This window comes from Microtus ochrogaster, chromosome 18 (assembly GCF_000317375.1).
Source record: "Microtus ochrogaster isolate Prairie Vole_2 chromosome 18, MicOch1.0, whole genome shotgun sequence".
In the NCBI taxonomy this organism is placed as follows: Eukaryota; Metazoa; Chordata; class Mammalia; order Rodentia; family Cricetidae; genus Microtus; species Microtus ochrogaster.
Genome location: NC_022020.1, coordinates 61,893,181 through 61,907,928, shown reverse-complemented (window position 1 = coordinate 61,907,928; position 14,748 = coordinate 61,893,181). Strand labels below are relative to the sequence as shown.

The window sequence follows — 14,748 nt, the reverse complement described above, 5'->3', positions numbered from 1 at the left end:
GGTGACAGTACCCAAAGTAGAAACACTTAGTCCTACTTTGGGTCGGACACTGCAAAGTAGGATCTGGCCCCGGAGTTGGTGACCCTCGTGTCACGTGCCTCCCAGAAGCTTCCTCAGTGTCTGGCTGTCTTTCTGTACTTTCTTCAATCTCATCCATTCATACCTAATTCAGCCAAGTTAGAGCAAGCAGCCTAGAGTGGTTATGGGGAAACTTGCACGTAGAGAGAATTGTGCAGGTCTTTGAGAGGGGCCCTGTCCGTGGGGGCCCAGGGGAGTGCAGCCCTGTGCAAAGAGGCCTGGAATGGGGAAGTCTCTTAGAAAAGCTGAAGCCTTGGCAGCCTGCTTCAGACTTCTGAAGCAGAGGTCATTTTCTCTGTTTCCTACCCCTTTTTCCAAAGCTTTTAAAATTAACTCGTCTCCAACTATGTGGTTCCAAACCACACTGGTGTTTGTAGCCCCTGCTTCTTCACAGGTGGGAACAGGGTGTCTTAAGTACATCTCTTCCAGTGCTTAGATACCCTAAGGGGAATAGCGGACTGCAAACAGGAAGGCAGAGTCCAGCCTGCCGTTCTCACAGTTGACCACAGGAGGGCACCAGAGTACCAAGTCCAAAGCTTCAAAGGGCCTGCTCTTTCCCAAGAGTACTTAACTGAAAAGGATCATCCTTAAAAACAGCCAGCCTTCCAATGACAGATGTTTAGAGTCACATTACAAGAGCTCTGTAGACTTACAAGAACACAGAGCCTACTTAAAGTGACTGCATGGATGTCATGTGCCCTGATCCAACCTATTAAAACGCCAAAATTCAGACAAAAGCTTGTTAAAGCATTTTCCTTATTTTCTGAGTGTAATTAGTGTTTCTTGCCCAAGCACGGTATGAGGTTATTTACCAGAGGAATAGGAACGTATCAGTCTTGGACCACAGAGCAAATGTGTGACCATCATTAGGTTAAAATCAAATGTCATCGTCACCAGGCTTGGCGGCAGTCACCTTTAAACCCAGCACTTGGGAGGCAGAAGTAGATCGATCTTTATGAGTTCAAGGCCAGCTTGGTTTTCATAGCAAGTTCCAGGCCAGCCAGGCTACATAGTGAGACCTCATCTCAAAAACAAGAACAAATGCCATAATCAAAAGAGGGAGGCAGGGAGGGGATGATTTTAAAACCCTCTGCATGCGGAGAATCATTTCCAAGTTCAAACACGACAATATGCACACACACACCCAAAGAGAGGCCCTAAAGGAAAAGAAGGGCTCTTATCCATAGATTGCAGTTTCATGCTTCCTCTGTAAAATAGAAAACAACACATGTTATAACTCGAGTCTTTGCAGAAATTACTGTAAAAGTGTCAAAGTTCGGGTGTCGAACTGATGACTCTCTCTTTCCTCCCAACTCCAGTGTTTGGAAAAGGAGAACACCAAGAGAGACAAACCAAAGAGCCGCTTCCCTACCCATACCAGAAGCCTGCAGTGGAGTTGCTCGTGAGTGTGGTGACCCCAGACCAGAGGCGGCAGCCTGCAGCCCACAGGAGGGTGGGGAGACGCCGTCCATCGGGGACACTCTGATGGATACAGTGCATGGATAGAAATATCTCTCTCTCTCAGTTCGCTTTGGGAGCTGCCATACCTTCAGCTGTGATTGATCTTCAGCTTGCATTTAGGAAATAAGATTGTGCCAGGGTGCTTTTTGTTTTTTTTAAGAGTCTTTGCATTTAAAATTTGAAACCTTGATTGCTAGGTGGGGATATAGTTTCTTTTAGGTAGAATGTAAGGGTAGTTTTTAAGAAAATCAAGACAGGTGTGGCTGTATCTTCATCCTGCCGTTTGATGTTGACCCTTGTGACAAGAACTCCTGCATGCCTGAGTCCTCATCCACAGGACAAGGGTGAAGGTACCATGTCATTCTACATCTTTGAGGCTGACTATATCAAAGATGACAACGTGTCCAACAAAACAACCTAAAGAGACAGGGAGCTGGCTAAACAGCAGTTTAACAAAATCTCAGATGCAAACCTTAGTTTTGTCCTCCGAGAGACTTCAAATGTCACCTGGTGTGAAAATCACAGCACTGTGGACAATTCTCGCCTATTTCTGGTTCCTGGACAGGATATGGACACCATGGAGGAGAGCTCTGAGATAAAGGTGGAAGCCAACACGGCCAGGACTTCCTGGATTCAGAGCTTTATGGCCGCTGCAGGGAAGCGAGTTAGCAAATCCTTGAGCTACATCACTGGAGAAATGAAGGAATGCGGAGAGAGACTTAAAGGTACAGTCTGTGACATCAGCCCTTGACAACCCCCAAAAGCCTTGCTTGCCCCGTGGAAACACGCTGCGGGGATTCTCTGTGGGCCAGCTGGAGATCTCTTTTGGGGGCCTCTCAGAGAAGCTCCTTCTACCATTAACACAGAGGGTCTCTTAGGACATAAACACCCATATTTTTAACTGTACTGTGGGGATGGATAGTTGTATGTGTGCTTGTTTGTCAGTAGCAAAGTTCTGCTGACCCAAATATACCACCTAATGTTTCAGACAAGACTGGGATTCTGAATCCGGCATCCTAGACAAACAGGTGCTGGATGGCTCAGGGGAACTGTGTCTACTGGGGCTGGGGAGTCTCCCTAGAAATCTCCACATTGCTTGGCTCATGGGTTTCATACCCTCTCTGCGGCAAGAGAGTTTTCTGGAAATTTTATGCCACTCTCATGGGAAGCAGAATTAAGCTCAGGGTAGGTGCCTGATTCCCCACCATGGGAAAAGCAGCCTAGAGACGAGTAGAGACTGCAATGGCTGGCAAGGCTCTGGGCATTCAAACGCATCCCTGTGCTCCTTGTCTAGCCTGGGCCTTGACTGATGAAAATGCAGGCTGGGCCCCTGAAGACCTCCACTCCTGCTGCCACCTGAGGCCCAGCCCAGGCCTAGCCTGCTCTGAGTGTCCGCCGACTTTCCCTATCATTTCAGACAAATCTCCCGTGTTCCAGTTTCTTGACTGGGTGCTCCGAGGCCTGTCCCAGGTGATGTTTGTGAACAACCCTCTCAGCGGCCTCCTCATTGCCCTGGGCCTCTTCGTGCAGAATCCCTGGTGGGCCATCTCGGGCTGCGTGGGCATAATTGCGTCCACCTTGACCGCCCTCATCCTGAGCCAGGACAAGTACGTCCCCAAGGCCCAATGTTGACCAGTAAACGCTAGACAGGTTATCTTCGCTTCTTGTTCCCTGCTCCCCGAAGGGTAGCTTGTTTGAGGATGGGTTGTCAGGCCCCAAGTTAGGAAGCTGTGATTCTGAAAACAGCTAAAATCATAGGGGGCCTCCACTCCATCAGCTCATCCTTGTGCCCCCAGGTCGGCCATTGCAGCAGGACTCCACGGCTACAATGGGGTGCTTGTGGGACTCCTGATGGCCGTGTTCTCAGACAAGGGCAACTATTACTGGTGGCTGCTGCTCCCTGTCACCGTTATGTCCATGACTTGGTAAGTTTGCTTCTAAAATCCCTCGTGAGCACACATGCGTGTGTGTGTGTGTGTGTGTGTGTGTGTGTGTGTGTGTGTGTGTGTTGTGTGCTCACGTGCGCGCATGAACTCAGGTGTGTTCACCTGTATGGTCACAGTGGAAGTCAGGGGTTGACTTCAGCTGTCCACTCTATTGCTCTCCATGTCATTTCCTGAGAAAAGGTTTCTCACTGACCCTGGCTACTGCTGCGGTGGGGCTAGCTGGCCTGCCAGATCCAGAATTTTGCCCATCTCCACCCTCAAAAGTGGGGTTATAGACACGTTGCCATGCCCAGCATTTTACATGGGTGCTGGGAATCCAAACTCTAGTCCTAATATTGGCCTTGCACTTTACCCTCGGAGTCATCTCCCATCCCAATCAGCATCTTCTTAAACCAAACCTTGGAGAGCCTTTCTTACTTCCGTTTTCAAGTATTTGTCATTTGGCTTGAACGCCAGAAGCACCCACGGGAGGCAGTTCCTAATGACCTGAGGCATTACCGTCATGCCAGACCATCTGTGTACAGGGCCTCCTCAGCTACCACCCTTTGTCTGAGCTCTCAAAGGGCCTCTGGTCCTGCCCTGGCTGAGTATAAAGCAAGAAACAGCTGGCCACATAAGCTAAGAGCTGCAGAGCCCTCCCAGGGCCTGAAATCTCATCCCTCCTGTTCCCACGAGATTTTCTCCTTCCTTTAGACTACTGACCAGATTGAGATGCTCTCTCAGGGTGGACTGAAGGCCACCCATGAGGCAGAGACCTCCAAGTACCAGACTTCTCCTTCATCTCCAGAATATGGAGGGTACTCTGTCCATGAAGGCAGAATTCTTGGCCACTCAAACTTTATTAATGACTGTAATTCCTGCCCAGTCTTCTCCAGAGCCTCTCTCACTCCTCCTGCCTGGGGGATGGAGTCCAATGACTCTCTGAGGAAACCCCAAGGCTCTCCTAAAGCCATCCTTCTGAGGCTGAGTGTGACCCTTCCCCGGCCTCTGTGTCCGACTCAAGAAAGAAGCCCAAGCAACGGCAGCCAGGAAGCTGCTTATCTCTGGGAGAACCAGGGTTCTCTGTCGCCGTGTGGTCTATGCCAAAGCAGGAGCAGGCGAGATCTGATAGGTTTCCCATGTGTCTTCCAACAGCCCCATCCTGTCCAGTGCCCTGAGCACCATCTTCAGCAAGTGGGACCTCCCAGTCTTCACACTGCCCTTCAACATCGCTGTGACCCTGTACCTGGCAGCCACAGGCCACTACAACCTCTTCTTCCCCACGACACTGTTACAGCCTGCAGCCGCCACACCCAACATCACCTGGTCAAGCATCCAAGTGCCTTTGGTAGGTGTCATGAAAGAAGGAAGGATGGCATTTGTACAAATTCAATGTCAAACTGAATATGCTCATTTTGCACATCAGAAACACAAGCAAAAGATGGTTGTTCACAAGTATACAGTACGAGATGTTCTACATATCTATCCTGTGAGATCCCATCCTTGTCTCCTAGGGGCTAAAGGTTTTGTTTCTGGTCCCACCCTATGATAACACAAAGGAAGAAACCAAAGCCAAATTAAAAGACCCACCCAAGGTTCCACAGCGGATTAACGGACAGCCAAGTCCAGGCTAAAGCTCTGACCCCCTGATACGTGGTCTGGGCTCTTGGCTTCTTTCCTTCGTTTGGAAGCCTTTTTGGTCCTTAAGCCCCATTTAAACATACTAATGCTGTGTATATTTTTCATTCATGGCCCTGCACCATTAAAGTATACACACCCCACCGCTACCCACCAGCTTCAGAAGTCGTGGTAGCCTATTCTGTTCTCTCCATGAGCCTTGCTTGTGTTTTAAAACACCAGTTTAACCTCCATTAAGAAACAAAGGTAGTAGAGGTTTTCATCTTTTTAAAGTATTTTATGTATGACACTGACCTCTGGAAGCCTGCCAAGATAGTGAATAAGAAGCAATATTAAAAGTATTAAACAAGATGGGGAAATGTGGCCGTTAGGCTTCTTAACTAACTAGGCACTTTTTTTTTTCTAAGACCTCCTACTTTCCCATTATACTAAAGGACTTTCTGTCCCAATCTATAGCTCAACCTGGAGCTTTGTTATTGGCGACCCATCGCCCCAAAGTCATTGGGCTTGTTAAACAAAGTTTCAGAAATAATGACACCCAGTGCCTCTCAGCATTCCATGGTGTCATTGGCATAACAGGCAAACACACTGAGAGGCGTCATTATTCAGAAAAGACTTTATTCTGTCAGCCTCATCCTTGGCCATTGCCAAGCAGAGGAGGGACATTCGTGGGCGAGCAGTGAGAAGAGGGGCTGATTTGGTGAACACTCTCGGGAGTTTTCCTGCTTGTGGGATTTACCCAGTCCCTATCTTTTGGAGGCAAAATTGTTCTGCTCGATGTGCTATGCAAAGATAATGTTAGAAATCATAAGATAAAGCTCATTATGTTCTCAGTTAAAATAGCTCAGACTTTTCAAGAAAAGAAATATTTTTAATTATCTTATACAAATAGTTTAGACCACCGCCCAAAGATTCAGAAAAAAAAAATCAATTTTGGGCAGTCATTCTTGAAGAATAGATTTCTGGACTACGACCAGGATTCATGTGTTGGGTCCTCTCCCAATTAAAATGTGTACTTTACATTTCGGGAAAATGAGCAATAAATGTCAGAAAGAGGGTCTAGAGATTCCAACGGTGCTGGGTGATCACCAAGGAGATGCCCAGAGGGCACAACTGGGGTGTGTGGGAACAAACAGCCATGTGTTGTTGTCTGTGTATACTCTCATGCCTGTCTGCTCGTCCTGGCAGGCCAAGGCTGAGCCCTGTTCTGTTCTCTGCCCCGGCGGGGTGGGAGATTGGGCTAACCCTCTGAGGTTAGCCCACCTGGCCTGTCCTCCCGTCTGTGTAGCAGTTCTTTCCCTCACTGTCATCCTACCCAGGACCTTGGGGTACTTGTAGGAAGACCTGAGGCAGTTCCCAGACCCTACTGCCCCTGCAAAGCCCTTCTGTAGACCCCAGACTCCAGCTCCTAGGCCACACAGGACTATCACCACAGCCAGACATGAGAGTCTTAGAAGCACAGAGGACCATTTTCCTCCTGAAAGGCTTCTATCATTTTGTTTTTAAAAATATGAGAGTTGTTTTATCAGATATATATTATATTTCTAATAACTAGTAAATGCCCTTCTGAAAATTCTTCAGTTTCACTTTACAAGAGGATAAATCCCCCACATTGATGTCTCTGAATGAGAGAAACTAAACATCCTAACTACTTAATGCCCCGAGAACTCAAAATTGAGAGGATAAAGAGGATAAAGCCTTTGCCCCCTTCAGCATTAACCTACTTGAGCAGGAATGTCTTCCGTGAGTCCTGTTTGTAAAACGTTAGTGTACACTCAAGGGGCTGAGGCAGGAGGATCGAAACTCCAAGGCCAGCTCGAGAAACACAGTAAGGCCCTGTCGGAAAAGCATTCGCGTGGGACTTTGGTGTGGAGGTGTGAGCCACCTGTCTACTTCCGTAGCCAATGTGTGACTCTGTCATTGTACAGCTCCTGAGAGCCATCCCGGTTGGGATCGGCCAAGTGTATGGCTGTGACAATCCCTGGACCGGAGGAATCTTTCTCATAGCTCTGCTCATAGCCTCACCTCTCATCTGCTTGCACGCAGCCATCGGATCCACCATCGGGATGCTCGCAGGTGTGTCACTGCTTTGGATGCCATCCTCCTTGGTGAGCTGTAGGGGGCAGTGCTGGGGCCGGCTTCAGAGACAGTCATCGTCCTGCCGATTCTGGAAGCCTCCTCTTCCCCTCGCTCCTGATTCCCGCATTTTGGTGCTAGTGCCCTCATGTTCTTATAAGCAAAAGCTATCCACAAAAGAAAAAGAAAAAGACTTTCTCATCAAATATTTAACCCTCAGCATAAATTTAAAGTCTGGGAGAGATTTTTTTCCAAGGATATTTGAGTGATATCCAATGACAAAAATTGGGACCCTGCTTACAACTAAGATTTTTATGTGTGTGGCAAAGGACATACTCTGTGCTGTTTAAATCAGAGCTCAGAGTCCTTACTCCAAGGATCTCTCCAGCTCATAACAGCTTAGCCACTGCTGTTCTTGTGGTCCTGCCCCCTTGTTGCCTTTACGTGTATTTTTACTGAAAAGCTGAAATTCCTCTCTGTGAATACCTGCCTGTGATTCTGGTAGCTGATTCTGGCTTGAAGATTGGGTTAAGTGTGAGTACACCTGACAGGCGTGTCTCAGGAGGGCTGGTGAGCGCCTCGCACCTCACTCAGTTCCGGTGCTCTCCCTCCTCAGCACTCAGGAGGGCTGGTGAGCGCCTCACACCTCACTCAGTTCCGGTGCTCTTCTCCCTCAGCACTCAGCATCGCCACGCCTTTTGACTCCATCTACTTCGGCCTCTGCGGCTTCAACAGCACTCTGGCCTGCATCGCCATCGGAGGCATGTTCTACGTCATTACCTGGCAGACCCACCTGCTCGCCATTGCCTGTGGTAGGTGCCGCTCCCAGAATACCCTCCGGAGCACAGGGAAGGCCCGTGTGGACCCCCGGAAAAGAAAGCCACTCCCAGAAGACGATAGGGCAATTGTTTGCTTTATAAAAGCTGTTGGTTGGCACTGTGGTCTGCATCTTCAACTGCGTTCACTGTGTACATGATGTTTGGCCACTCAGAGGCAGGTGTTCTTAGGTGATAGTTTTTCGTTGATGCTCAGGGCTGTCTCCTGGGGTTGCGGCTCTCCTGGCTGGTGATGGAGCTGGGAGAGCAGCTCCCTGATGTTAACCCTTCCATGCAGAACTGGGCAACGCACACCGTACACAGTGACCAGAGCTGAATATCAGCCACTGACCATGCACCATTCAGATGACCGCACGCCTTTTGACTATTTCTTCAGCATCACAGGAAGTTAGGATGACCATCATAACTCACTGGATTTATAGATTCTTGACTTTGGGCATCTTTCATGTTATATGAATGGAAAAAAAAAAAAACCTTTGACCAAAATATTTAAAGTGGAGTTTCTATTTCAGTACAGCCATGGACGTTGAAATGTTAACAAATAAGGTTTTAAAAAATAAGTTTACAATAAAAAAAATTCCAGAATATGTTTTTTGGGATAGAGAATTTTTCTGAATCATATATAGTCATATATTTGTTGATTTCAGATAGTTTGGAAATGTATTTCTAACCATTTTATAACCACCACTGTTCTACAGTTCTGGGACCACACATGAGCACTCGCAAAGCTTCGGGGAAGTCTTCTTGATACAACAGACCCAGTTAGATTAAAAAATAAGATAGCAGTGAGGCCAAGGGAGCACAGGAATTAATCCTTTGACTGTCTTCCCCAGTGGGGCAGTCGGGTAGGTCTGGCTTCAGGAAAGGCCCTGCTCTTTCTGAGCCCCTGCTCTTCAAAGACCAAGCCTAGAGCCACCCTGTGGATCTTACATCCCCCCATATTCTGGAGTGTCTGTGGTACTTGGGTTGGCCCCTCTCCTCTCATCTTTCTAACCGCATAATATCCTGAGGAGCTGCAGTTCTGTGCGGTTAAGAGTGCACCCTAGGGACCAGCTGGTCAGGGCTCTGCCCAGGCAGACACAGTTCCCGGAAGTCACAGTCCCCGGAAGTCACCTCACATCTTGATGTCTGACACAAGCGGTGCTTGCATTGTAGGACTGTGGTCAAAATGAAATCAGGTGAATGACTAATGCAAGAACAGTAGTAACATCTAGGAGAGCCTGGAAGGTTCAGGTCTGCTTATCTGTAGTCAAGGGAAGGGTGTTGGGATTCCAAGTCCTCTAAGAGGATTTATCGATGGTGGTGGTGGTGGTGGTGGTACGTGTAATCAAGACAATAATACTTCTTACTTATAAGGAATGATGAAGGATATGGTTGGTGAGTAACTCTATGACTAATATTTTAGGGACAACTGGAACACCCTCTTTGGAAAATAGGCCCAAAAGCCAAACCCAATTTTGTTGGCCCACTTTAACGCCTTCCATATTCTTTCAGTGCTTGGTTCTTCCCAGCATGCAACTTCTTCATGGCCTTCTCCACCCAGACTAAAACACAAGGTGGTAGGAGGTTTGGTCTCCCCCAAACTTACAGAATGCTGTTTCTCCCTAGAAACTCGTGTTATGCTAATAGCACCTGATGGAATAGTCCAACAGGGAGTTCTGAGACTCACTTGCTTTTGCTTTATTGTACAACTTTCATTTATGGTTTATGCTATTAAATGTTCCTTTACTGGAAGGCGTGATGGCGAGACCCAAGGGAACTGTCACAGCTGAATGTTGGCCCTTTCTAACAAAGTGCATCTGCTCTCTTAGCTGCGCTGGCATTTCCGTGGAATTTCACCCTTTCAAAGCTGCAAGGCAGAGGAAGTGGGACTCAGTGTGTGCAAGAGATAGCATTTGAGACATAGCATCAACCAAGAGGGCGCGAGTGCACTAGGCTGAGCTGCCGTTGGATCTTTACTGAGCTGTTTACCTTGGTTCTTTTTTCTAGCGCTGTTCTCAGCCTATCTTGGTGCCGCCCTCGCTAACGTGCTGTCTGTGGTAAGTCGTGTGGGCTATAAGCCACATGCCCCCACTTCCCAAACACTCCATCAAATCCCTCTGCCCATTGGTTCACATCCTGATACCTGCCTTAATACTCACAGGAAGGAACTAGGTCTCAAAAGCTTATATGTCAACTTTGGGTGGACCGAACCCCATCACCGGCGGCCAGGGGTGCACTTTAGAGAGAAATCTTTCAAGTATAACTCCATTCCAGTCTACCATCCTATAGAACTGATTTTTAAATCTTTATCATTTAACTTGCGTTTGCATGTAAATTATTTGCCCACCTGGATTGTGGATTGTGCACTATTGACACTGACTCCTTAGAAAGCCCTAGAAGCTGTTATTCTTTGTCTTTCTAACCAGAATGCGTGTATGCAAGTCCTGGCCTTCAACGGTGCTGTTATCCACTTGATAATGATGGCTGGGCCCTGAGGACCTTTTATGGGGTACTTTGCATGCACTAAGCAACAAGTCTCTGAGTAGGCAGCAGTACACTGTTGAAAGAAAAGGTCTCAGAAAGATGCAAAATCCATAACGAGGTAATCAGAACTGAGGTTTATCTACCGTGGGGCTTCCACGGATGCTTCCCAAAACACTTTATTGGATCTTATTGGAGCTTTGGGAAGACTTGTTGAGTGGAATCCATCACTCATGAATATGTATCCCTTCCAGCCTCCATCTGGTATTATTTCGGCACTTCCACATCTTGCTAACAGTGTGGTCTTTGGACTTCCACACGACCAGCAGCGTGACCCCCTGGCACCAGCTGAGCCCTCTACTGGTTATAGTAAAATGCTGGGAGGCTGGAAGGATGGTTTGATCTGCCTCATAATTGGATCTGTAGGCTCTCTGTAAACCATTCGCTTGGCTGTCCCAGTGGAAGAATGGGGGAAAGTGTGAAAATGGTATCTCCAGGAATAACGAATGAACGGACGGTAGGCGAAGCCTTGAGGAGAGGGGTGGCTGACCGCTGACCGTCGCCTCCAGCCACAAGGACAGACCCAGCACTTCTCGGCTTCTCCCCGGGTGCTCATTTCCTACGTCTCTCTACAAAGGAGTTCTGTCCACACAGCGTCTAAATCCCCAGCTGCCACTGCTGGGCTCCTCTCCAGTCCTTTCAGGTCCAGAGCGCTGCTGACACTGTCTCTGTTCCTTTCAACTCGCATTCTCAGAAGAGGGTTCTATCGGCTCACGCCATGGCTCTATTTTGAACCCAGGTGCCGCCTATCTCTAGGCCAATTAACCACAACTAGGTCTTTAGCTACAAAATGGATGCCGAATGCATCCCTTCAAAGGAGGCTGATTGAGGAAGGCATACAGCGTCCATAGTTCCTGGAGCTGTAAGCATAGACTCGCCAAGTTCCCCAAAACAAAACAAGTCTTGTATGTAAAAAAAACACACTTAACACCTTTAGAGTTCCAATGACTGTATTTTGGAAGGTGTGTGTTTAACCTGTCATAGAATAAACTAACGGCCTGGTTTTGTTCATATTGGCTATCAGTTAAGTAACACCCTTACCGATTGATCAGCCCTTCCTCTACCTGATAAAGGCTAATTAAACAAGCATTCACATCTGATGTAACAGAAATTTCTCTTACCTCCTCCCCCTCCAGTTTGGATTACCACCCTGCACCTGGCCCTTCTGCCTCTCAGCGCTCACCTTTCTTCTCCTGACAACCAACAACCCTGCCATCTACAAGCTCCCGCTCAGCAAAGTCACCTACCCAGAGGCCAACCGCATCTACTTCCTGACCCAGGAGAAAAACAGAAGGGCATCGACGATAACCAAGTACCAGGCCTACGACGTCTCCTAAGCTGCCCTTTCGAAAGCATGTCACATAAATGCAGCCTCCAGCACACAGCCTGCACCCTCCCTTCTATCTGATGTGCACGTGGTCACCAGCTGGGACACTGCCCACCCCACCACCCTTGCTAAGATCCCCAGTACTCATCAAAGCCTTGTTAGTTTAGACAAACACCACCGATGATTCTTTGGGAACTCTCTTTGGGGGGGAACTTACAGTCACCCCCTTCAGTTACTTAGTGGAGCAAAGAATGAATCCAGGAAATGTTTATTAGCCTGCAAGGCAAGAGGGCCTGGCCCTACCTGCTCTGCTACTAACGGGGTCCTACTGCCTGAACCAGTCCTTGTCCAATCTCAGTCTGTTTCCTCATTGCCAGAGATTTCTTTATGACAAGGAAGGACACCAAAGTCTTTCTACCTGCAAAATGTTTATTCTTTTCCATCTCCTGTGAACTAATCAACTAGGCATGAGCAGCAAGGAATTGTCCCGAGCTGAGTTAATTATGTGAGGGCTCCCAGCAGAGAGAGAGGATAGTGTTCTTGTGGAAGTTTGGTCTTGGCCATGGGAGATGCTCTCCAAACGTGGGGCTAGCAACTTGAATTCATTGAAGATGCCAGTGTGCCTTCTTTACACCAGAGAAATATTTCCAGAAGCATCAGAAGGTAAAAACTGATTTTTTCCAACATCCAAATCATTGTATAAACAAATGTCTTTACTTGTGTAATATTCAAAATCATGTTCTCATTAAACTTGAAATTTGCAAGTTGGTATCTGGGTTTTCTTAAACCGGGACTTACCGACATGCTCTAAGAGTGCCCTAAGTGTGTGGGGGGCGGGGTTCACACTCAGTCATGTGTCTGAAAAGAGGAAATGAGGGGTGGGAACAGTCAGAAGAGAAGTCAGTTTTCCTGTGGAGAGGTTTGCAGAGACGGCCATGCACTTTGCTCCCTGCAGTGTTGGTACAGATCAACAGCTCCCATCCATTTCAGCATACAGTCCTTCAGCGTTATGCACCAAGATTGGTAACCCACCCCTTCCTGCGTGGCCAGTCCCTTGTAACCGAGCGTGGCTCCCAAGTTACAGTCATCCTTCACAGGAAGCCACTTGGCCCAGCCTTCCAGCCTTCTCCAGAGGAGCTGAACCTCTCCCAACAGCGGTGAGACCTCAACGCACACATTTCCAGTGCAGCATGATGAGGCGCTGAGATCACAAGGGGCCGGGGCCGGGGCTGGGGAGATGGCTCAGTCAGTAAGCACCTGCTGCACAAACACGAGGGTCTGAGTTTGGATTCCTGTTTAAAAAGCTAGGTGTGCTGGCATGCAACTGCAACCCCAGCTCTGGGGAGGCAGAGACGGGCAGATTCCTAGAGCTGGAGGTCCAGCTAACCTTACCAAATTGGTGGACACCAGAATCACCATGGAACGATAAAGAAAGACACCCGACTTCAACCTCTGGTCTCCCCATGCATACATTGGGGTGACAATGAGGAAAGATACTTATAAATGCTGGATACAGGGAGCATTGCCCTTTACCAAAATCCGTTTTTTAAAAAAGAGCGAGTTTCTACATTTGTATTTTCATTTTGCTGTATACCAGAGATCCCTGCCATCTTTTAGATCCCAGCCATCTTTTAGCACCAGCTCAAGAGTTTGGAGGTGTATATTTCCCTTCCAGACCCTGTCCAGCCCTTTATGACTTTTCCAGGAAAGTAGAGCGCTTCTCTGAGCAGAAAAGTCCTGCACAGAGGAAAAGGAAGTGACTCACACTCCGAGCTACCTCTGAGCTTGCGATCACACCTCGAGGCCACGGAGGTCCCAGGCTGTATTTTAATGACCGTGGAGTTATGGTTCTCTAAGGATCAAGCGCTCAGGAATTTCACCCAAAGGCTGTTTATGCTCGAAGTTCACTCAGCTGTCCCTCAACCGCCACGTGATGACGTCTAAGCATTAAAGAAGGGGTCCTTGTGTGTTTCCACCAAAGCCTTATAATCTGATTCTAACGAGCGTAGGAACCCCTCCATGTGTATGGCATTCTGATTACCGATCACTAATAAAATCCTTCAGCTGCTCTGAGTATTCCACTAGCCTCACCTATAAAGCAAGCTGAGCTGGCCCAGAATTCCCAGCGAGGAGGAAACAGATGGGGAGAAAGAACTCCTGTGGAAATATACAAGGTCCGTGGGATCCCAAAGTGGACTGTCAAGTCTCGCACTTCAGTGCACGAGCCGTAGAGAGCTGGAGCCAGCTTCGCCAGCTCCAGGGAGACAGCGGTGTACGTGAGCAGGTCTTCTCCAAGCCATTCAACAGCATCCTCCTGAGCACGCGGAAGCAGTCCTGGTTTTAAGTTCAAAACACTTGAGTTTTATTGAAAATAAGGAAATACAGAAAAACCAAATTCTCATTTTTAAAGCAAAATTGACATCACCTTCCAGAATGTTTTCAGTATTGTCTGGTAAAAGTTTTATACTACAAAAAAAAAAAACCCTGCAAAACTCTACAAATCTGAGCATGCACACAAAGCAACACCATTTGTAAGCACAAGAACAAAACAAAACAGCATTGTTGTGATACAGGAGAGGAAGCAGGGTAAGGTATACAAATAAAACATATGCACGCTTTCGTTCATTCATAAGGCAGTCCTTGCATGAACAGTGGGGTTGATTTGTCCAAGCCTAAGCCACATGTTAACTCAAGTCTCTCAGGAAACAATTACTTGGGGCAGACGTTGTTCTTTTTGCTTTTGTCTCTGTCACTCCTTTAAACTAGCCTGTTGGTGTCATGTCGTAGCCCTGAGTCATTATTGATCGTTGACTGACACATATCTCCACTGCCTTGCCTTTGACAGCATCCATTTACCTGTCCTGGAGAGAATTTGAACTCTGTG

The 14,748-nt window shown here is 47.7% G+C and overlaps 1 protein-coding gene across 1 annotated transcript in view; it reads left to right on the top strand.

The window, feature by feature from the left end:
• Slc14a2 (solute carrier family 14 member 2) overlaps window positions 1-12,510 on the top strand; it is a 51,228-nt gene extending 38,718 nt beyond the window's left edge. The window contains exons 11-19 of the mRNA XM_026783598.1: window positions 1,398-1,480; window positions 2,105-2,264; window positions 2,957-3,146; window positions 3,336-3,464; window positions 4,620-4,812; window positions 7,031-7,178; window positions 7,856-7,990; window positions 10,004-10,053; window positions 11,674-12,510. Coding sequence (XP_026639399.1) covers window positions 1,398-1,480; window positions 2,105-2,264; window positions 2,957-3,146; window positions 3,336-3,464; window positions 4,620-4,812; window positions 7,031-7,178; window positions 7,856-7,990; window positions 10,004-10,053; window positions 11,674-11,874 — 1,289 coding nt within the window. The 3' untranslated portion in view covers window positions 11,875-12,510. The remainder of the gene's footprint in view (window positions 1-1,397; window positions 1,481-2,104; window positions 2,265-2,956; window positions 3,147-3,335; window positions 3,465-4,619; window positions 4,813-7,030; window positions 7,179-7,855; window positions 7,991-10,003; window positions 10,054-11,673) is intronic.
• Window positions 12,511-14,748: the final 2,238 nt, after the last annotated feature.